Below are 23,705 nucleotides of genomic sequence, written 5' to 3' on the forward strand. Positions count from 1 at the left end.
TCCTTGTTTTTTCCTTAGGAACACTATCACATTTGGCCCTACAGTCAACCTTTAAGGTGACTACTTAGTTTTTGAATGAGAAACAAACTCAGAGATACTGTGTCCCTGGCCAGAGGTCACACAGCTGGCATATGGTTCCAGGTCTGGGTGCCTCCAAAGCGTGGTGCTTTCAATATTTACTTTGCAATGCCTCCCCATGTCAATTAACCAAAATTGGATTTCTGCCAACTTTTGCTTTTGTTTCAATAGAACTAGTTCTTCTTTTTTTTATTATAAACATGCCCTTAAAAAAATTCAGGCATTACAGTAAATGAACATGTGAATTTTCAAGATGTCTTAGAATGATCTGTCAAGATTCAGGGCGACCCTTTCCAGGGGTAGCGGGATTTGGAAAACATGTCCCTTATCAACTTCTCCTGAGTTTTTCCTCCAACTCAAGGAGTAGACATATTGCATTCAATGACCTTTCTTTTTAGAGCTTTCCCTCTTTCAGGAGAGCTGAAGGTGAAGGAGATAAAGCACCTCCTTCTTCAGCCTCCCCACCTGCTTTTCCCATAAAGGCCTGTTTTCTCTTCCACGGACTGGCTTTCATCCTGCCAGGTCCAAGGTTATTTTCTGGTATTGGTTTCTTGTTGATGTTTGGATGTAATAGGTAAGTCGTCAAATGAAACTGTTTTTTTTTTTTTTTCCCCTCCCCCAGGTAGCTGAGGTAAGCCTCCTATCACTGGAGGAGCAGGAAGCAGCCCTGTGATAGGACAGGGTGAGGCCGTAGCTTGCAAACTTGACCCTGGCTCTCTGGATTGGCTGCCCATGAGCTCAGCTCCTGGGAGTTAGGATATAAATTTACGGTGACCAAAATATCTTCGGAGACACTGGAAACTGGCAGCAGCAATAGCAGCATCTTCTCCCTGGGTGAGCCAGGGGGATTACCCTCTGGGTCCAACTTCCAGCCAACAGGAAGTGGTACCCAGACACTGCGGGGGTTCCTGACGCAGAGCCCCTGGTCTGGAGATCCTGGCCAAAGGTGTTCTGTGACGGCAGTGACTTCTGTGGTCTAAGGTTAGTTGAACGATACTCTCTCTTTAGGGGGCTAGAGTAGTGGGTATCTCAGGGTCCTGAAAGTAGGGGCAGACCCAGGACTCTGAGTCAAACTCCAGGTCTGCTTCTAGCTTGTTGGGTTTTCCCTAGGCCTTAGTTTCTGCAACTCTAGAAAGACAGTGCCGACTTCAGTGATGTAATTTCAACGCTGCAAAGAGCTCTGAACTAACTTGAACTTACTACAAGTGCTGAGTTCAAGTCCCAAGCCTGCCGCTTACTAGCCCAGCAACCCTGAGTGAGGACAGTCCCTTTTTGGGGCCTCAGTTTCCTCACCTATAAAATGGGAGCAGTCTTACCCATCTCTCTTGCTTGTTTCCTTATTGAACGTTGTAGAGGTCAAGTTAGAGACTTTATGGGAAGGTCCATAGTAAAAGAAAACCTTACATAAACAGGAGGTATTGTTATTACCCATGGCTCAATTCGATTTCTAACACTTTAACGTTCTTAGAAGTTAGTCCAAGGACAGGAAGATCGTAGGAAGAGTTCTGGTGGCCTGTGGCTCTGACAACAGTTTGAGGAGGGGATGGATGATAGCATTGCAGTGCTTGTGGTCCTGGATACAGGACATGATGGCTTGGGGACCATATGGGACACTAGCAGAGCACAGTCTAGTGTTGGATGGTGGGGAGTGGTGGTTATCTTAGGGGTTTTCCAGCTTTGGAAATGATCACCACACTACCCCTGCCCCAAGTCTGCCCCACTACTGGGTCCTAGTGCCTGAAACTCCACCATTAGGTAGTTCTTTCTTGTGGTTTTGGAAACATCCTCAAGAGATGCAAATGCCTAGCCTTTTGGAAAACAGGCACCAGGCGTCAGTGTGTTTTGGCAGTGATGATAAGGAACAGGCAGACAGTCAAAGTCCACTTTTTACTCTGAACTGGCACCCTCAACGGTGCCATGTGGCTGCTCAGATGCCCTGTGGTCGGAGGCTTTATGCAAAGATCCCATCCTCTGCCGGGGTTGGGCCCTGGCTGGAGCCCCTTTCCAGGCCTAGGCCTCATGTTTTGAAGTGGACGAGGACCAGCAGGTGACTACCAGGGGCAGGGTGCCCAGGAGGAGGACAGGTCTAGAAAACATGTGATTTGAGGTGACTTCGGTGATCGGGATGATGGATGGGGACAGAGAGAACTCAAAGGGCAACACGCCCTGCACTCACGTGAGAGGGACTGCTGCTGGTGACTTCAGCTTAGTCAAAGGAGGACTTCCTTAAAAAAAAAGATTATAGGCTGGCCTGATTCTGTGTGGAATCCCCTGCCTCGAAGGGTGGAAATTTCCCACTGCAGGAAGTGTTCCAGTATGGGTGACAAGTCTCCCTGCCAGGAATGTGGCCTAAAGGAATCCTATATGAGAGGTGGGGCCAGATCCTTCTCTGGTCCCTTCTGGCTCCTGGACCCTATGAGGAATGAAAGGAGAAGAAACACGTTGAATCACTGCAGTCTAACACCTGAGAGGTGGGCACGGAACTAGGACAGTGTTGAAAGAAAAGATGACAGCCTCACCCTCCACTTGATTCTGGCCGGTGGAGGTGGAAGGTCTTTCCACCCTCCCTCCCTGCATGGCATGTGGGGGGTGTGGGAGCTTCCCATGGGAGCTACATCGCTGTGGGAGCCCAGGTTGAAGGCTTTGAACTTGGACGCACGCAGCTCCCACACCAGGAGTTAGGAGTGTCTATGGGCCGCCTATGCCAGTGAGAAGCAAGTGTGACCTTAGGGTATAACCCTTGACCCTCCAGCCTCCTGATTGGCTCTAGTCCAGGGGTCTATGAGCCCCTCCTGGTGTTTACAATCTTTGCCTCAGGCACAGGCGTCCATTCCAAGGATGTGTGACATGGGACTCCATGTGGGCAGCTCACAGCATGTGTGTCTATAGATCTGGTTAACTCCATGCATGTGGACCAGTAGGTCCCTGGGTGTGTGCTTGTATTTACGGAAGGCCCCTTGGTGTAGGAGAGAAAAGGAAGGATTTGGAAATCAAGGAGGTGGATTCAAGCCCCAATTCACTACGCTTCCTGGCTGCGGGCGCCCAGGCAAGTCTCTCGACTGTTCAGAGCCTCAGTTTCCCACCCCCAGCCTGTCAGGGTCGCTGGGCCATGGCTTTGCATCTGGACCAATTCAGAGGACCACCCAGAGCATTCTGGACATTCTGGGGGCAGCACACAGGTGACAGGTCGAATCTGCATGTATCTGTGTCTTGCTTCTTTGTTCTGCAAATGCTGAGAACTCTCTAGGCAGGGTGGTCCCCACTGGGAACAGGGCAGGCTGGGATCCTCTCTCTCAGCCTGGGGAGGGAGCCGGAGGTGTGGCGGCAAATAGACTCTGTTACTCCCTTGCATTTGGTTTAAGAAAAATAACACGGTTAGGAAGCCACGTAGGCTTATGTGTGTTAGAGTTTGTTTCTGTGACCCACGAGTGTGTGAGCCCATTTGGGCTGCTGTGGCCCCCAACCAGGGTGGCTTAAACAACAGATCTTTATTTCTCACCATTCTGGAGGCTGCAAGTTCAAGAACAGGGCACCAGCAGCTTTGGTGTCTCTTGGGGACCTCTACAGGTGCTCCCCTTCTCAGGGTGCCCTTACCTGGTGGAAGGGGCAAGGGAGCCCATCTCTTTTAAAAGTGTTCTGCTTTCATGACCTAATCACCTCCCAAAGACCCTGCCTCCTAATATCGAGGTGTGGGGGTGGGGGGACACACACAAACATCCAGCCTACGGCAATGAGTGTCTGCAGGTGTTGACCTTGGGCCCCCACATGGGCGCCACGGGCACTCCATCAGATTGTCCAGCCGTCTGTTCACATCAGTTGTGTGAAGCCCAGGGTGGAGAAGGGAAGCCACAGAACCTGTCTGTGAACCGGAGCCAGAGCAGTTACAGAGTAATGGGGCCAGAGGAGTGAAGGAGCGAATGGAGTAGAGATGAGGTCAGTGTTATCATTCAGACAATAAAACAAAGATGGCAGCACGCTTCGAAGAAGTTGGCAAACGTCCCGCTCCCCGGTCCCTCAAGGTCAGCTCTTCGGGCTTTCTCTGGTGGGCGGTGGTGGTTGTGAACACGTCACCCACCTGGATCGAAGCTTATCAGAAGACTTGAGCTTTGCGTCTCACCTGGGGGGTTTTGGAGCAGGCCGGGACTTTGTTCCAAAGTCCACTTTCTGCAAAGGTCATAAACGAGTTTACGAGAGCAGTTGGGGCCCCTCGCTAGTCAGGGGTGGCTGCTGTCTCAGGGTTCCTGGTCTGCACCTACTTCCAGGACAGGGTGGAATTCCCCGCCGAGAGTGGGTGGACCACCAACAGGGCAGGGGCATGGAACATGGAAAAGAAAGAGGAAGGAAAGAGAAAGTTTTGCTTTGCTGAATTCTAGATAGGCAGAAAATTATAATTAGAAATTCTAGAAAGATTTAATTTCAGCACACATAGAATTTGGGAGAAATTTGGGGTGTGTGGGGTGTGTGTGTAAACACAATCAGGGCTTAGAGACTTTAAGAGTCTGAAGACACATTGGCCAACGGGAGGCTCTTCCCGGTGTCTCCTGGGGGAGGGTGGGTGTGACCTCCTGGGCCAGCTGCACTCTCTCCACTCCCTGCTGGCATATGGAGAGAGGATCTTTGGAGCATCACAGAGAAGGAGCACTGGTCAGAGAGGTAGAGGGAGGCTGGGCTGAGCCAGGTCATGGCCGCCCAGGGAGGGCAGAGTTTCAAGGAAGTAGAGAGGCCATGTGAACGCAGTGTTGAATGCTGTAGACCCTTAAGGGAGGACGAGGTCCCTGGTTTGGAATGAGGAGAACTTGAGAGATCCTGGGTCTCTCCTCTCTGGGGAAACCCTCGGAAAGGCTTCTGCCAGTCAGCCTCTGGGGCTTCGGCAGCTGCTGCTCTCCCTGGCCTCCCTCAGGCCCAGGGCGTCGATGTTCTGGGAGGGGGCGGCCAAATCAAGGCAGTTTCCTTGAGAAAACATCGAGAAGGACACCACTGTCTGGTGGAATTATACCGATGCTCTGATGAGAAGTAGCAGCGTGTCCTTCAAAGACAGTAGGAGGACACTGCGACCATCAGCAATGGTGGGAACCGTTTCCATAGCAATGACAGCTTTTAAACGATTACTGTGGCTCTGTTCTCATTAGCTGGGAAGGATGCTCCGACCCTCCCTGCCATGCACCTCCACCCCCCCACCACTCCCAGCCCCGCCGCTGGAGCCAAGTTAGCACAGGAAGAAGAGGGGCTGAGCTGAACGAGGGTGTTCTGCTGTGTTTGGCTGGTTCAGTGGTTTTGTTATCAAACAGCCTCTCGGCCAACCCCATCCAACATGCCCTGACCGCAGGAATATACAGAAAAGGCAGAGAGAACCCTGACACCACTCAGTAAATATTTCTGGCCCAATTCACTTGGATCTTGAATTAAATAAACCTTCAACCTAAATTTATCTTCTCCTAAGACCGTGTGCTACTAAAGAGAGAGCAGCTCTCAGGGGAATAGACCATTACCGTCACTACCACTTACTGTGGTGCCCATCTGAAGAAGACCAGAACATTCTCTCCGAGGGCACAACCTGCCTCTCATTCCTTATATCCCCAGCACTGAGCCTGATCCCTGGTACTTGGCGGGTGCTTATTGAACATTGTTGAAAGACATAAATGAGAAGAAAGAAAATATTTTCTTCTATGATTTCTTCCACGTAGCCTATCCCACACCACTTTTCAAAAGCATGACCATAGACTTCCCAGGCTTTCGAGAGCATTCATTAATTCCATATAAGATGCAGGCACAGAGTGCTAAAGGTTTGGTGTAACTCAGATGTTCCTTTGAAGGAACATTAAACAACAAATAAAGCCTTCCAAATTTCCTGCTTCCTCCCCAGCCCGTTTTCTCATTTTCTCCAAGATTGTCCATGTGTGGACACCCAGCTGTGCTGCTGGTACCTGGGGCCTCTGGCCACCCTTCCCAGTCCCTTCTCCCCATACCCGTGCTCGAAAGAGGGACAACATCCTAAAAGTTACGCTCACCTTCAAATCTCCCTGTATTTCTCCCATGCCTGTCCTCTCTCTCTCTCTCTCTCTCTCTGTATTTTCCTCATATTCACATGGATCCGCACACATCTGAAACTACAATTATAGATTATTATTTGCATCTCTTAGCTGGAATGTGAGAAAGCACATTTTAAAATAAAGAACTAGGGGCGCCTAGGTGGCTCAGTTATTAAACGTCCGCCTTTGGCTCAGGTTGTGATCCCAGAGTCCTGGGATCAAGCCCCTCCATTGGGCTCTCTGCTCAGTGGGGAGACTGCTTCTCCTTCTCCCTCTCCCTACTTCTCTTTCTCTCTCTGTCAAATAAATAAATAAGATCTTTTAAAAAACATAAAGTAATGAATTAGTTGGTTAATGCAGGAGATATGATGTAAATACATAATTCATGAATATATAATACACTAATACTTAGTAAATGCATAATAAGACTATAATTACAAAGTAGAATAGCCTGTCCATGGATTTGAATTCCATAGCAATCTCTGGGGACTCAGATTTGGGATTCAAGACCATATTTTATTTTTCTTTTAACTTGCACCAAAGGGTAAAGGGTTTCTGAACAACCTTGAAAGAATCGGGAACCACGGGAGTTTTGGATTAAAGACATGCAAAGTAGGTGCACTGCTCACAGCCTGCCCTGCTTGAAACACTGCCCAGGAGGAGATGATTCTTTCTGTCACCCTTTCCATGGCAGCTGCTTCCTTCTGGATGGACCAAGGAAGGGCTCCCACTGTTGTAAGATGAGACCAGTCCAGACATGTTGGCTTTACGTCAACTACACACCCAAAGACACCTTATGTATTGTAGAGTTTACTAAACTTTGTTGTTGTTGTTGTTGTTTTTAAGATTTTATTTATTTATTTATTAGAGAGAGAGAAAGCATGAGAGGAGAGAGGTCAGCGGGAGAAGCAGACTCCCTGCTGAGCAGAAAGCCCAATGTGGGACTCGATCCTGGGACTCCAGGATCATGACCTGAGCTGAAGGCAGTCGCTTAACCAACTGAGCCAACCAGGCGCCCCCTAAACTTTGTTTACTAAACTTTGTTTAGTAAAGTTTACTGGACTTTGGCTAGAGTTTACTAACCTTTGTTCACTAAAACTTTGTTTTGTACATTTATTCATTATTGAAGGAGGGCTTATGGAGGGCTAGGTGCTCAGGATACAAGACCTTGCAAAACAGAGGGAAGGAAGAGAGACTCAGAAGATAACAATGACACAGAGAGAGATGTGATATTGCATAACATGACGTAGTAATGGGGGAGAAGATGTGCTTATTGGGGGATGCACAGGGAGGGCCTCTCTGGGAAGGTGACATTTGAGCAAAGCCCTGAAGGAAGTGAGGGAATAGACCATAAGAATGTTCTAGAAAGAGGGAACAGCCTGTGTGAAGGCCCTGAGGCAGGGAGCAGGGCTGTGAGATGGAGTGAGTGCTGAGAGGTGTCGAGAAGGGCAATGGGACCAGGTTGTACAGGGCCTTGGTGGTTAGGGTAACGACTTTGACTTTGACTCTGAGTGAAAGAGGAGCTGTTGGAGGCAACACAGTGACATGTTCTGACTTAGGGTGTATCCCCATGGCTGCTGAGGGGAGAAACTGGGAGGAGGACAAGAGCAGAAGGGGGGCAGGCGGGGAAGGGACCCGCTGGGAGGTATTGTGTAGCCCCAGTGAGCAGAGCTGGGGCCTAGACTGACCCAGGAGGGCCAGTGGAGGAGGTGGGGAGATGGGTTGGGGTCTGGATGACTTCACATTTTTGGCCTGGCTGATGGGAGGAGCACGGTTGCCATTTACTGAGCTGTCTTGTAAACAGTCTGGCAGCCAGTGCGACAGACCCTCAGGTCACCGGCACATTTCAGGTGGGGAAGCATGCTCGAGCTGCCTGAAGTCCCCAGGGGCAGGACTGGGCCCCTGGCTCCAGCTGTATTCGTTTCCTATTGCTGCTGTAACAAAACACCACATACTCAGAAGTTTGGGAACGACATGAGATAATCACCCTCCAGTTCTGCGGGGGTGAGAAGTCAGTCAGTCTCAACGGACGAAAATCCGGGTGTCAGCAAGGCCTTGTCCCGTCTGGCCGTGCCCTGGGGTAGTTGCCAGTTGTGAGACACTTTACCCTCTGGAAAACGGGGACGAGGCTAGCCCAACGTCCCGGGACTGCTGAGGCATTGAATGGAGACGACAGCTCTGAGGGTTGGTTGTCGCTCACATGAATGGGCACAGTGGCTCAGAGCACAGGTCAGCCTGGCTGGCCGCGGTCGCATCTGTGGTAGGGCTCTTGTAAGGGAACTGTTTGCTTTGTTCGTAGTGCCCATGGAGAATCTGCGGGGACCCAAGAAGCCTCTGTCAGGGAGGAGAGCCAGGTCTCTGGACAGGTCACACGGCCCCAAGAGAGACTCAGAGTCATGGGACTGCCAGTGCCTGTCCCTGCCCATGCTCACCACCCCCTCCAGGCGGCTGCTCCACCGGACGGCCAGCGATGGCACCAGATGTCCCCGGAACCCAGCTCAGTCTGTGGAGGCTCAGGACACCATGGCCACAGCCCTCAGCCCAGAGGAGAACAAGGAGTTTCTCCCCAGTGACCAGAGGCCTCCTCAGGACACCAAGAATGACAAGGCCCAGAAGCGCGGCCAGCAGGGGTGGCTGAAGACCCTTAAAAACTTCATTATGAGGACAGGCCCGGAGGAGCCTAAAGAAAAGGGCAGCCACAAGGCAAAGGGGAAGGACAGCCTCTCCAAGCCTGCAGAAACCCCTGAGACACCGGGGGACACAGCTTCTAGGAAGAAAGCCCACAACAAGAAGGCCAGCCGAAAGAAACACAGTCACAAGAAACATGTTGCTGAGGAAACCAAGGGGGCCCAAGATCAAGAGGCCGAAGGCCAAGAGACAGGGTTGCCCAAGGTGGCTGCTGCCCAGCACTCTGAGGAGGCTGACTTGGGCCCAGTACCTAAGGGTGAGCAGACCATGCCTGGTCACACACACCACCCCCCCCCCGCCTCACCCCCAAGGGCTAGGGTACTCTAAGCCGGGGGCCCCAAACCTCTCAACAGAGGGGCTTGGAAGGCAGGGCAACCATCAGGGACAGCTCCACTGGGAAATTCCTTTGAGGCAGAACAGCACCGTGGCTGAGAACCTGCCGTCAAACCTGGCTGCCACCAGTGCGCCCCGGGGCTGGCGACTTTCCTCTCCGAGCCTCATTTTTTTTTCCATCCATAAAATGGGGATAACAAACAGTTGCTACCTCCTGGGATAACCGTGGCCCGGAGCTGGCTCAGGGTGGGGTTGGGGTAGGGGGGCTGGTGGGGCAAGGCAGGGGATGGGAAGGCCGGACGGGAGGTGAGAAGGGAAGCCCAGCCCACGACTTGAATCCAGAGGTGAGAGGACTGTGGGTGGGGCCAGGGAGAGGGAAAGAGTGTGCAGGTTCTAGGCTCGGCTGTATCAGGAATAAACTTGCTCTGTGACCTTGAGAAAGTCCTCTCCCTGACCTTTGGTTCTTCATTTGGAAAATAAGGAAGCTGGTCCCCAAGGTGCCTTTCTTTCCTGACTCTTACTTAGGTCCTGGAGTGGAAGGGCCTGCAGGCACCTGGAGGGAAACAGAGCTTTGCCCTGTAGCACTCAAGATTCACCATGGGTGGTGGTGGTTGTTTTGGGGTTTAAGATTTTATTTATTTATTTATTTAGAGAGGGTACACACGAGCTGGGGAAGGGGCAGAGGAAGAGGGAGAGAGAGAATCTCAAGCAGACTTCCCGCTGAGCATGGAGCCCGACAGGGGCTTGTGATCCCTGAACCCTGAGATCATGACCTGAGCCGAACATTCAACCAACTGAGCCACCCAGGCGCCCCCCAAACTGACCACGTTTTTAATGAGAATAAGAATGCCTGATTGAAGCAGCCTGTTTTCAAATGGAAACCTTGGCAGGTTTCTGGTTTTTTGGTTAAGCCTAGAGCTACAGTTCCTGTTCTGCTGTGAGCTCTGTGCCATTTCAATGTGTTTATGAACAAAGTCAGAAGAATGTCATGGACACGCCTTCACACCCCCACACATACACTGACTTTCCGCTTTCTTCCAGGTGGGGAAGGTTCTGATCTCCACCAGTCCTTGTCCACTGAGGACAGAGGTCCTGGAGTGTCGGAGAGCTCTTCTCAAGCCACAGGTCACTGGCGGGAAGAGGAGCTCAAAAACCTTGACAGTGAGTCAGAATCTACTTAGTGTCCTCTTTCCCTGCAGCTGGGGTGGCCCGTACCAACTGAAATGGATTGTTCTGGATGACTGCTTAGACCTTGGATGGTCCCTTTCAAAAATGTCTGTGCTGATCTTGCTCCTTCTGGTGCTTCCGTCCTTCTGGTGCTTCCGGTCACATTTACTTATTTTAGAGTTTCACAGAAGGGAGTCTCAGGAATTAGAACAGCCACTGGCAAATGTTCCTGCCTTATGTGTTAATGAGCATAGGCCTTTTTTTTTTTTTTTTAGTCTTTTTAAATTTATAGAAGGAAGATGGAAGAGGGAATATAGATTTTTTTTTTTTTGGTATATAGAATTTATATATACATTTACATATATGGAAAAGTGGAAGAGTTCTGTGCACACTCATATACTCCCAGTTGTTGACGGAGGCCAATATTTGCTTCGTGTGTGTGTGTGTGCAATTTTGTTGCTGAGCCATTTTCAGTAAAATGGTCCTTCATCCTTAAATACTTAAGCACCCATCTCCAAGAAATGAGTATAGTCTCACGCACAACCACAACACTGTTGTTGCCCCTACTAAAATCGATAGCGATGCTCTATTAATCTAAGCCCCTATAAGGAATGGGCATATTTTAAAAGAAAATAAAACATCTATGCATCTGTCAAGGAATAACTAAAAGACATTTAGTTGGCTGGTCTACAGGCTGTGTGTTTTACATGCTAATTGTTTTTTTACACTAGAGGAAATCAGCTGGTAGACTGAGTCAAGGAACAAAAGCCCAACAAGATTTATAAATGAGACAGAAGCGAGGAAGGGAAATGGGAGGGTGACAAAATCTGTAGACAGCCTGGGACTGGGGAGTCTTGTTTGCACCTTCTTTCGTATAAAGCAGTCAGCTGGCAGCTAGCAGAGACTACTCCCGGGCATATTGTCTCTGGATCAGTGACAGGGGTATCAAAAAAAACCATTTCTGTTGTTTGTGGTTTCTCTGTAAAGACTTAGTGGAGGCATCCATGGGGCAGGCCGTCTGTGTCATGCCTGCTGGGGTCCCTCTGTCCTCCGCCTTAGTTAGGCTGGGTCACCACCATTTCCCCCACTGGAATTTGGCAGGTGGGAAGATCGTATGAGGCTCCCACAGTATTTCCAAGCACCGTTCTTTGATGGCCTGATAGCCATCTGAGGGAAGCAGAACCGAGATGATGATTCACACTTCACAGGGAAAGAGATGAAGGTCCAGAGAGGTTAAGAGATTTACTCAAGGTCACACAGCTTGCCAAACCCAAAGCAGATATTCACAAATCTGTAAAGGTCAAAGGTAGCAGTGGGATACAGGTTCAACTCTTGAAGGACTGACCTGAGATGGCCTGCATAAGAACTCGTGCTTTGGCCAGCTCCCCTTTCCCTGTGGATCTCCCAATTCTCTCTCGGAAACACTAGCTCCTGGGACATGGTGCTTTTTCTCACGTCCGTGGCCCGAGGAACTGTTTTAAGAGTGCCCTCAATACAGAAGAACTAAGTTGATCTCAGAAGTCCAAGACTGCCATTAGAAAGCGTTCTCTGCACACAGAGAAATGTGGTGCATTTCGCTAATTCTAACTGGGCGCACTTCATTTTCTTCCAGAGGAAACTATCATCAGGATGATAGTGGAATTTCTCCAAGGAGTGGGAGACCAGTGGGAGAAGGAGGTGAGGAGCAAATGGTCTGTGTAGACCCCCAGAGGCTTGCCACTTCCTCATCCTCACTGTCCACCCCCCCACTTGCCCTTCTATGCTTAAGCCCCATCTGCCCTTCTAGGCCTCAGTGCTCCCCTGCTCTGGGTTCTGTCACCTCCCTCACGTGGGGCCATCTTGAAGCACTTGGTTGTTCTTCAGTTGGTTCTTGGGGAGTTTTTCCCTCTCCTCAAGGTCAGTCCTGACTCAATTTCTCTCATCTCTCCCACAGTGGCTTCAAGCTCCTCGGCCAGAGGTGGTTCCACAGAACCCAGCACCAGCCGTCAGGAAGAAATCCCAAGAGAAGAAGTCGAGTCTCAAGAGAGCCTTTTCTCACAAGAAACATGGCTCTGAGGAGCCTAAGAGAGCGGGGTCTGCAGATGTTTCCAGCCCGGAGTCCCGGCCGCTCAGGAGGCCCAACTTTCTGCCCCTGTGTGTGGGGGGCCACCAGCCCTCCACCTCCAGCAGCCCTGGTAAGTAGGCTCTGAGTTACTAGCAACAAAGCAGCTGCCTCCAGCTCTGGAACCTTCTCCCGGGTTCATATTGGACATTGTAAGGGCTGCCGTCCCAGTTCTGACTTTTGCTCTGGCCCAAGCAGTGTGGGGAGGAGGTAGGGATGATATCAGGTGACCTCCACACATGAAACCTCACTGTCTAGGCAGGCAATCCAGCTAAGCCCCAGAGAAGACTGTGTTGAGGAATTCCTCAGCCATCCCCATCGCTTCACAGCTCCAGCCTCTTGACCCCGGCAGGGGGGTCGCACTTGTAGGAAGGAACTGCAGCCTGGGACGCAGGACACCTGGACTCTGAGACAGGACTTTCTACATCATTCCCCATCTCTGTGCCTGCCTCAGTCTCCTCATCTGTAAAATAAGACCCTTCCGTACTGTGTATCTATACTCAATCAGTTTTCATAGCCATATTGTTATCCCCATTTTACAGATGAGGGAACTGAGGCTTGGGGAGGTCAAACAACGCATTCAAGTTCACATGGCCCACCAGTGATGGGACCAGGGCTAGACCTTGCCACCTGGGTTGCAGGGAGGAATGGCCTAGACTTGCCATTTGTCCTGGGCAGGGAAATTTACATTTTAAAAAGGAGGGACAATGTTTTGGACCAAATAGAGAACCCCAGTGGTGGAATTCTGGCCCTGCTTTGTTAATTCATGCCAAGGAATCAGGCCTTTACTCTCCACACCACCGAGATGCTGGAGGAGGAATGAGGTTACTGGAGGAGGAAGGACAGGAGGGCAAAGCCCGGGAAAGCCAGTTTAAGAAGTGCAAGGGGATAAGGGAGCAAGGTCTGGACCAGTACCTCAGAGCCTTGACCCTGACCCCTGCTCATCTCGCCCCAGAACGGCCTTTTTACACTCTAGCCATGGAGTGGACTTTAGAACCTCTGCTAACTCCTCTGTGTTAGTTAACCCCCTCACACAGATGAAGCACACCCACCATTTCTTCTCGCTTCTCAGATTCGGAGGAACCCCACATCCAAGAGGCCCTGTCCGCAGACAGCGGGGCTCCAAGACCCTTCGAGCTTGCCACCCAGGCAGGAAGCCAGGGACCCGAAGAGGCCTTGCAGACCAACAGAACCTTGGAATTCAGTTAGTACCCCCTCCTTTTCTCAAAGACCCCTTGGAAATCATGTGGCCTGACCCCTCCCCACCCAGAAAAGAAACTGGCCCAGAAAGAGGCAGTGACCTGGCCTTGACTTCCACAGAGCACAGCAGGCAGGGTCCAGAGCCTTGGGGCAGTGAATAAGCTATTCAGAGCTATTAAATGTTAGCTGCCCTTTATTGTTATTATAGTGGTGGTTCTGGAGCCCAGCTTGAGAGCGGGGGGCCTCAGGAGAAGTCCAGAGGAGAGGAGGGAGGGGAGGGGCCCTAGGGGCGAGGTTCAACACACCGGTGGTGCTGTCGCTCTTACTCCCTTACCAGTGGCAGAACTTTCAGTTCTGTGTGTCTGGAGAACCTTTGAAGTATCCACTTCCTCCACATCCCCGGTCCTGCCTTGTCTGCTTCCCACAGAAACTGTGCTTTGAAGGGGAATTGAGAAGGGAAGAGGAGGAAGGTGCTGGGCCAGGGGACCTGTGGGGACCAAGCCTTTCCAGATGGCCTTGAGACACCTTCTCCTGGAGGCAGGGGCCTACGTTATCTTCCTCACTCTTAACGGGTGCATTGCAAGTGCTGCCTGGCCAACGAAGAAGTGAATAGATTCCTAGGGAACCAGCTCAGGCCACTTCTGAGGAATTCTGCCTCGTCCCCATGGCCAGGCCTGGGACAACCAACAAGGGCATGCTAGTTAGCAACCTGTCAGATTCACCCAGGGAGCCACTGGGGTCTTAGGAAGTGAGGGCTGACCATAGAAAAGCTATTCTCCACACTCAAATATAAGCAAGCGTTTTGTTCCCTTTTAGAAGAATTCATCCAGAAGATCACGGCCCTACTCCAGGATGCAGAGGAGCAGTGGGGAGAGAAGGTGAGGCAGACATTCCCCCACACAGATCCTGACCCTGACTGTGGACACCCCCACTCCTGCTTGGCCTAAGAACTTCCCTGCCCCTCCCCCAGTGTTCCATCTTTCCAGAACCGGGCTCTGTTCCCTCCTTCCCGAAGCCTCTACCAGCCAGCCCGGTGGCTGCAGGCCACCCTTGTTCTGGACAGGCCTTGCCCTCTGGTCCACAGCGGGGTCTCCATTTGTTTCAGGGGTGCTGGTCTCTTTCCCCAGCTCACTCGCAATCTCCTCACAATCTGGGGGTCCTGACTCGTATTCTCTCATCTCCCCCACAACAGCTTCAAGTCCAGGAACCAGAGGTGGCCATGGAAAGCCTGTCCCCACCCTGCAGAAGGAAATCCCCTGAGAAAAAGTCCAGTTTTAAGAAAGCTTTTTCTCATAAGAAACACGGCTCCAAGGAACCGAAGAGAGCGGGGACTGCAGGCGTCGCCAACCCAGAGTCCCGACCACACAGGAGGCCCAACTTTCTGCCCCAGTGTGTGGGGGGCCATCAGCCCTCCACCTCCAGCAGCCTCGGTGAGCAGGCCCAGCATTGCCATGGTCACAGAGGCTCCCTCGGGCCCCAGGCCTCCCCCTGCGTGGGCCTCAGCCCCAGGCCTGACCTTGGCTCTCTGCTCTGAGAGGGTTGGGAGGGCTGTGGAGGGGGGTGGGTGCCAGGCGCCCACTGGGCCCCCCACCCACAACGCAAGCCCTCCCTTCCCCATACATAAACACATAAACACACAAAAATAGAAAAGTTCAGAGACTCAGGTTGGGTGAAGTAGGATGTGGCCTGGGCCTCTGCCTTTTCACAACTCCACAGGCCAAGGTACACCGCGATTCCCTTGACCTCAAAGGAGGGCCTCCTACATGCCCCTCTCACGTGTGTCATCTCATTTAACCACCTTGCAACCCGTGAAGTCAGTCTTGTTATTCCCATTTGGCAGGTGGAGAAAATGAGGCTCACATAGGCAAAGTGACTCAGTCAGGCCTCATGGAGTGAAGGGGAAGCGGGCTGATCGGGTGGGATCCGTTGGCAGGCCTGCCATTTTCTCCCAGACTATGTGGAGGCAGACAGGGCTGCCGGCAGAAAGGAAGAAGGAGATTTCTGGAGGGGGTGAAGAAGGCACTTTGAGCTGGGCCCTGCACGGCTGAGGGCTCGCTGAGGAGCCTGGGAAACCAGGACCCCTCTGGTGCCAGTGCCTTTGGACAGCTTCTTGTCGGGAACTGGACCCCTGTGATGTGCTTGTGGATTTGAGATTTTTGCCAAACACACTCACACCATCTCCTTTCTGCCCTCAGATCTGGACGATGTCGAGGTCCAGGAGTCCTCGCCTGCAGAAGGGACCCCTGTTGGATCCTCAGAAGTGTTCTCCCAGATCAGAGGCCACAAGCCGGAGGAGGAACCGCAGCCGGACGAAGTGTTCGAATCTAGTTAGTATCACCTTGCCCTCTCCTGCGGCAGCTGCCCCAGGGCTTCTGCTTATGTGGGTCTCATAGGGGAATCCGAGTGGGCTCTGGGAAGGTGCTGACAAACACCCCAGGAGACTCCAGCAGCACCGGGAAGAGGCAGGGCTGGCCTTTCTGCTGGGGCTCCTGGGGCAAAGTTGCAGGTGGAAGGTTCTCATCAGCTACAGAACACCTGTCTGTTCCGCGGGGTATCACTTCACCCCATGCCACCCCCCTGGTTTGCTTGAATCTTTCATATAAAATTCCCAGCTGGCTCTGGGTCTCATAACCAGTGATGTTCTGGCAAAGGGACTGGAGGTAGGCCTGGTGGGGAACCCAGATACGCAGGATTTGCAGATTTCTATGGTATAAGTGTTCCCACCATGGCTGATTTCAAGCTGCCACTAGTTTATACCAAAAGGACCAAATATCCAGAATATGTGCAATTAGGTCTTGCAGCCCAGCCTGGTGGATACATTTTTTTTTTTTTTAAGATATTTTATTTACTTATTTGACAAAGAGAGACATAGCAAGAGAGGGAACACAACAGGGGGAGTGGGAGAGGGAGAAACAGGCTCACCCACTGAGCAGGGAGCCCAATGCAGGGCTCAATCCCAGGACCCTGGGATCATGACCTGAGCCGAAGGCAGAAGCTTAACTACTGAGCCACCCACACGCCCCTCATGGACGCATTCTTGTTGCATCTGTGGCCGTGGCCTTTCCCCCTCCCTGCTTTCTGATTAGCTGCTCCTGGTCCCAACTCCCATGCTTGACCACACTACTCAGTAGCCTGGACAGGGGACATTGGGAGGTCTCAGTTTCCCCATCTGTCAAATGGAAGTGAGGTGAGCCTTGACTGGCCAACATCCTTTCAGTTTCTATAAAGCAAACTCAAGTAAAGCTTTCATGCCCCAGCCCTAATTTCGGGGAAGATTTTTCCTTGCCCTTCAGAAGTGCTTTAGAGACAACAATATCATCTGTAATGGGAGGGCGAGTTGTTGCAGAGCTCATTAACAGCTCTGCAATCTTTCTTTATTTTCCTTAGAGGAGCTGATCATTCAGAGGCTGGTGGACCTTCTCCAAGAAGTGGATGACCAGTTGGGGGAGCAGGTAAGGGCTGTTCAGTACCTCCAAGGCTGGCCCTGGGGGGCCTCATCATCCCACAGCTGAGACCTGAGTTCAATCCCCATATCTCTGCATCCAAGTGACCTTGGGCATGTCCCTTAACCTCTCTGAGCCTCTGTTTTCTCTTTTGCAAAATGGGGGTTATATATCAACTTGACAAGGCTTAGTATATATATAGAAAATGCCAGTCACATAGCAGATGAGATAAATGTTAGCTGAAAATAATATAACATCCATGGGGCTCACCCTGCCGGCCAGGACTTCCCCAAATCCAAATCCCCCTCGAGGTTTCACTTGTGTCCGACCTCCCCGGAAGCCTCCTTCCCTAAGTCCGGCCCGCCAGTCCCACTGATCGTGTCCTCTGTGAGCTTCCTTTTCACTCTACCTCAGCCCACATTTCAGCATCAATGTGGTCTGCAATTCTCTCAAGCTTTTAGCTTTTTCCCTCCTGCTGGAGAGCCTGTAATAGAAAGTTCCCTCTTTGAAAGCCTCACAGTCTGCTTGGAGAGACAGACCCAGACCACATACGCTGTATCAGATATGCGCACGAGTCATGGATGGGTCATGAGCAGGGCGGGCTCTGGGAGTGTCTCACTTTACCACCACGGTGCACACTGGCCCAGCCCCCCACTGCCAGCACCCTGTCCTTTTGCCTGAGGACTGGCTTCTGGAACAATTTTGCCACCCACATGGCAGGCCAGAATGATCACCACCCCCCTTATGGGGATAACTCCGAGGAGTATGTTCTACCCCCACTCCTGGAGTGGCCAGTGAGGACCAGTCTCAGTAGCTGGAGTGTGTGGACTGTCTTCCCAGCCTTTCCCAGATCTCCATCACCCCATCAGTGTTTCCCTGCATCACTTACAACATAAACTACCGGCCCCTGAGCCCTTGGAACGCAACCCAGGACACTTAGATATTAAGAGGGGACAACTAAGAATGGGAACTGAAATTCACCCAACATCTACTCCGCATGGAACATTCTACATAAACAACCTCACTGAATCCCCTCCCCCAACAATACCGTGCGGGCACCAGACATCATTACTGCCATGCCCTGACTAAACTGAGGCTCAGGGAAATCCCACAGCTAGTAAATGCTATTTTGCTATTTAGCATCCGTTATACAGAGACCTGTTTCTTTTCTTTCTTTTTTTTCTTTTTTCCCCACATTGTTCTGCTGCTTGGAGTTGAACCTCGCAGAGCAGAGTCTGAGAGGCTCCCGTGGGATGGGGAGGAGCCCAGCCTGGGTGCATGGAGCTGGGCAGAGGGCAGCTGGCGGGAGGGAGCTCTCTGCCACCATCCCTGATGGCCTCCCTCGTCTCTGTTTCCAGATCCGACGACACCCCAGCTTTAAGAGGTTTTTACACAAGCTCTCAGACTCCTCCCTCAGGAAGCTGGCAGCCACCCTGCAGAGACAGAAGGCCCACCCTGCAGAGCCAGAAGGTCACCTCACCGAGAGAACTTACCACTTTGCCTTCGGCTCGTCTAACAGATTTGCCGGCAACGAAAGCCATGCGGTCCTGAGGCTCATGGGCCTGTGCTATGGTCGCAGCCAACACAGCTACGCTCACTTCCCATGCCGGGTGGCCCAGCAGGTGAGAACCAGTGGCAACAGGCTCCAGATCCCAACAGGACCAAGATCCCTTGCTGGACTCTCCCTTCCCCACGCTGAGTTCTTGACCTTCAGGGTGGGGCTCACTCAAATGCCACCTCCTTACAGAGGCCTGGTGAGATGCTTCAACACCCACAGGGACCATTTTTTTTCCAAAACCCTCATTGGCCTTAATGGATCCTCAGTACCTTCTTTATTTGGCTCTGATCCCTAATCATCTGTGCATTTTCATCCTTTTTGATTTTGGTATGGAGCCCTGGACCGGTGTTACTCTCACTTGCCGTCTCGTTTCATGGGTTGCGCTGTTTGGCTTCCCAAAGTCAAGACCGTCACAAAATTTAAACCTCAAAGCAAAGGAAGATTCTGTATCAAGCGATGGGTGAGGTAGATGGGGAAGGTCCATGGGCTGTTGGTTCTGGAAGGCTTCCAAGGAGCGGCGGACCTTCACTGACCTTGTCTTGGTTGATTGATTAAGAATAGCTTGGATCTCACTCTTCTGATCAATTTTATGCATTTCCTAATAAGCCCCTGTGCTCCTAAGGCTCTGAGATGGTCCCTTTGGAAATAATACTTCTCACTGATTTTTTTTTTAAAGTCTGAGTTTTCATGTTGTCTGTGGATTCTGATAAGCAGTGTTCCCCATCTTAAGATAACCTGCCTACAGACAATTTGACCCAGATCTTTAGTGCAGAGGCTAACGAATGAAGGTGTGATATTGAAAGAAGGAAGCGGTCTTGGGGCACCTGGGTGGCTTAGTCAGTTAAGCATCTGCCTTCTGCTCACATCATGATCTAAGGGTCCTGGGATGGAGCCCTGCATTAGGCTCCCTGCTCAGTGAGGAATCTGCCCATCCTTCTGCCGCCCCCTGCTCATGTTCTCTCTCTCTCCCCTTCTCTCTCTCTCTCAAATAAATAAATTTTTAAAATCTTAAAACAAGGGGCACCTGGGTGGCTCAGTGGGTTAAGCCGCTGCCTTCGGCTCAGGTCATGATCTCAGGGCCTTGGGATCAAGTCCCGCGTCGGCCTCTCTGCTCAGCAGGGAGCCTGCTTCCCCCCCTCTCTCTGCCTGCCTCTCTGCCTACTTGTGATTTCTCTCTGTCAAATAAATAAATAAAATCTTTAAAAAAAAAAAAATCTTAAAACAAAAAAATAAAGGGAGGAAGCATTCTGTTTATTGGCATTGGACAAACAGAACTTCTATATCCAGGGACGCCTGGGTGGCTCAGTCAGTTAAGTGGCTGCCTTCAGCTCAGGTCATAGTCCCAGGGTCCTGGGATCGAGTCCTGCATCGGGCTCCCTGCTCATTGAGGAACCTGCTTCTTCCTCTGCCTGCCGCTCCCCCTGCTTGTACTCTCAATTGCTCTCTCTCTTGCAAATAAGTAAATAAAAATCTTTAAAAAAAAAAAAAAAAAAGAACTTCTATATCCAAATGATCCCTAGACTTTTATTACAATGATGTCACCATCACGCAAACACTCTGCTTCTCCTGGAATTACCTTTCAAAGTCACGTGATGCATCTCTCAAGGACGCTGATCTGATTTCATAATACTAGTATCCTGTCATTCAAATGGTCTGCTCTATGTTCGCTTATTTTCCTGGTGGAAACTCCTTATGACCTTCAACTTCTCTTTCCTCAGCCTCATTATCTTTGCCCAGATATGGGGATATTATGGATAATCTGCCCTCTAGGATGGGTTAGGTTATTGCTTATAGAGTGATCTGAGTTCTTTGTGAAAGATATTATAGAAACAACAGCTCTGACATCCGCAGTAGCCCCAGCTCCATCTTCTGGTTTTACTGATCATTCATTCACTCACTCATTCATTCACTCACTCATTCATTCGACCAATAGGTACGGAGAACCTCCACTGGGCCCTGCTGTGCAAGGTGCTGTGAGGGCCTGAGGAAGGTTCTGCTATAGGAAAAAACAGAATGTTTCCTGATGATGAAATTAAGTGCCTATAAAATGCCAAATTAGTGGTAACTGAGGCCAATGAAGCCATTGGTTCTGGAAGCCTTCCAGGGGGTGGCAGGCATGGATTTTGATGTTGAAGGATGGAGAGGTTGTGGATAGGGAGAAAGGACCAGGAGAGCACTGCCGATAGGAGGTACTGAGTGAGTCCAGACCCAGAGGGGACAACTAGTGTGCTGTGTTGGCTATGCTAATAATTAGAAATCTATTGCTATCAGAGTGGTACCCACAAGTAATTGGGGCTATAGCTAAAACCTATGTTCTTTTTCTCCTTTCAGAACATCGCAAGTCATGAAACCCAAAGTCCAGATTAAAAGCTGTGCTTTAAACTCAAGTTCCCTTGACCTATTCAAATAATTGGCAGCTTGGGGCCTCCTCAGGACCTTCACAGATATGAATGACGACAAGAAGGGATGGCCGTCTGCGCCCAGGTGCCATCTTGGGCTTCCTGAGACTGAGACATACGAAGCCCTCTCCCACTTAGCTGGACAAGGAAGCCATGCTGGGGAAAGGAGAGCTCGTGCTGGGAGTTAGGATACCAGAGCACCACCTGCTGACCTGCTCCAAACTTGCTGCAAGACCCAGACTTGTTTGTCTTCCTCTCCAGACCTTGGATTCTGGCCACGACGACGTATGCAGCCCATGGGATCCCTCTGACTCCACTGTGCTCAAGTGTCTCTAAACGGTGGTGCGGGGGGGTGGGGGGGGGAGGGTCAGTGCTTTCACTCAGTGGCTAACTACGCGCCAGTGAGCTGGAGGCAGTCCTTAAGTCCTCGCTGAAGGAATGAATGACGAGACGAACGAGTGTCAGAGCTCCTGAGATCCAGGCGACTCTGCCAGGCATTCCTTGGGAGGCCTGGGTCCTCCACTGGAATTGTGCAACCTGTAGTTCTCTCTCTAGATTGGGAGGTAGGGAGGAAATGGGGAGCTACCTTGATAGGCCCTAGTCCTGAACATTGGACCAGGAGTCAAAGCCTTCATATAAGAGTACCAACTTTCCTACACTTATTTTTTACTATATTTTCCTCATTGGTAGGGTCTAAAACTATGTCTACTATCCTGTGGAAAGCTGGCCAGCATTTTCTAGATGTCAATTTCCAATGAGTCTTATTAGTTGTTTTTTTTTTTTTTAAGTTTTTATTTATTTATTTGTCAGAGAAAGAGGGCACAAGGAAGGGGAGCTGTAGGCAAATGGAGAAGCAGGCTTCCAACTGATCAGGATGCCTAATGTAGGGTTTGATCCCAGGACCCTAGGATTATGAGCTGAGTCAAAGGCAGATGCTTAACCAACTGAGCCACCCAGGCATCCCAAGTCATAGTTTTTTTAAATACATTTTTGTCTAACTTCTCACCAGAATAGCCACATTCATTTAACCAGATGTGCATTCATGTGCAACAAGTAATTTATTCCGTTGACCAACAGTGCTTAATGCCAGTATGGATTTACTGACACCTCTCAGGAGGTCTGCAGGCCTCAGAGAGAAGACCTATGGACTGGGGATCTCTAGTCTCTCAGAATCCTTCCAATCCTGTGTCCTATAATCCCATGTCCAGAGAAGGGATGCTGATGCCTTGTACCTCTCCCATCTCGTGGGGTTTTGCCCAGAGTCAGTGAGAAAACAATGTGAAGATTTCTGAAAATTACACAGTGCCTTGTCCATGTATGTTGTCATTCTGACTATAGCTAAAATCTGGTTAGTTTTCAGGACATGGGGAAAGGCTTTAAGCTGGATTGCCATGAATGGTTGCATGGGTGTGCACTGCCCGAGAACACCCTACCCCAAGCCGTGCTATTCACTTCCTAGACATTGCAGACTTGTGGATTTATGATAGCAGTTTTCTACCTGATGACAGTAAAGTATCTTGAGAAAGGAGCTTCTTTTTATTTTTGTACAAAGGCAACGTGTGGGCTATTAGAAGCTCTGCCTTCTACAGAGCTGAACAGTTTGAAAAGTTTGGCTCAGATGGGCAATTTGCCAGATGTCCATTATCTACATGTCTGCCCAACAGGGTTATAAACATAGCCATTGGACATTGCCTGGAACACATGGCCATAGGGGAGAGAGTATTAAAATCTAGACTCTCTCTTATTACCCTGATTGGACACTGTATTGCTGTGTTGAATGTGGTGATCACTGTGGGGTAGGACTGGAGAGGGGGGTGAAACCAAGGGCAGAGAGAGGGGCTTTGGACACTTATATGGGATGGCCTCAAACCTGATGCAAAGTTTTAGGAAGTTCAACAAAGTATATTCAGCAAGTCATTTGGTTTTATTGCTGATTCTAAGACATGGGGGAGAGGTGATCTATTTATGGATTTATTTTAGTGTTCAGGAACACTGCCCCAAAATGCAAAAGATCAGAATCAGTTTTGAAATGAGGGTCAGGAACCTTCTGTACATAGTTTCTTATTTGGGATGATGTTCTTTAAGTTGTATGAGTATTTGGTATGAGTTCCCGATGCTGGCATCTGAGTCTCATTTTTATATTGTTATTTAAGCAAATAAAGAAATTGACTTTTGCCAAAGTCTCATCTCAATTATTCACAATGCTGTCAAGATGGAGGCCACCGCCCACATCTAGGCCAGTCTGGGGCCTGTGAGACTGTGAGGGTCAGCCTCCCTTTCCCCACCTGGAGGCCCTTTCTGGTTGCTCCCCAAGGTCCACTCCTTGGGGTGCCACTTGTTGAGCCAGTAATGGAGTGCCCTGAGCATCGGACACCTGGGTTTTCGCCTGACTTCCCACAGAATGAGGCCCTCGGGGACATGATACTTGCCTCTGGACCTGATATTCTACTACTCTGTGACTGTTAAGATGACAGTTAATTGTATGTCCAGGAACATCTGGGTCAGTCTTGATTCTACATCGTCTGTTTTATGAAGTCCCTAATTTTGGTGTCCAAACTGTCACTCAGAACTGGGGTAAAAATGGACAGAATACTGTGTCTAGATTTTGATCCAGACAATGTGGTCTCTGCTAAAAGGTTTTAAAGACCTCCTCCCCTGACTCTCAGGTAACACGTGAGTTCTTCCAGAGGCTTCCTGGGGAAGGTGGTA

General features: G+C 50.4%; 1 protein-coding gene across 1 annotated transcript; it reads left to right on the plus strand.

The window, feature by feature from the left end:
* Positions 1–879: 879 nt before the first annotated feature.
* BNIP5 (BCL2 interacting protein 5) lies at positions 880–23,170 on the plus strand. The gene is made up of 12 exons (XM_059178478.1): positions 880–1,059; positions 8,407–9,051; positions 10,170–10,289; positions 11,908–11,972; positions 12,229–12,469; positions 13,469–13,600; positions 14,413–14,474; positions 14,789–15,026; positions 15,792–15,923; positions 16,984–17,048; positions 18,398–18,661; positions 20,929–23,170. The coding sequence occupies exons 2-12, from the start codon at positions 8,412–8,414 to the stop codon at positions 20,962–20,964; spliced, it is 1,995 nt and encodes a 664-aa protein (XP_059034461.1). The 5' UTR covers positions 880–1,059; positions 8,407–8,411; the 3' UTR covers positions 20,965–23,170.
* Positions 23,171–23,705: the final 535 nt, after the last annotated feature.

This window comes from Mustela lutreola, chromosome 6 (assembly GCF_030435805.1).
Source record: "Mustela lutreola isolate mMusLut2 chromosome 6, mMusLut2.pri, whole genome shotgun sequence".
NCBI lineage: Eukaryota > Metazoa > Chordata > Mammalia > Carnivora > Mustelidae > Mustela > Mustela lutreola.

Coding starts and splice junctions, on each gene's coding strand:
- BNIP5 (XM_059178478.1), top strand. CDS start 8,412: ATGGAGAATCTGCGGGGACCCAAGAAGCCTCTGTCAGGGAGGAGAGCC. Junction 11,973..12,228: donor GAGACCAGTGGGAGAAGGAG/GTGAGGAGCAAA, acceptor TCTCTCCCACAG/TGGCTTCAAGCTCCTCGGCC. Junction 18,662..20,928: donor CATGCCGGGTGGCCCAGCAG/GTGAGAACCAGT, acceptor TTCTCCTTTCAG/AACATCGCAAGTCATGAAAC.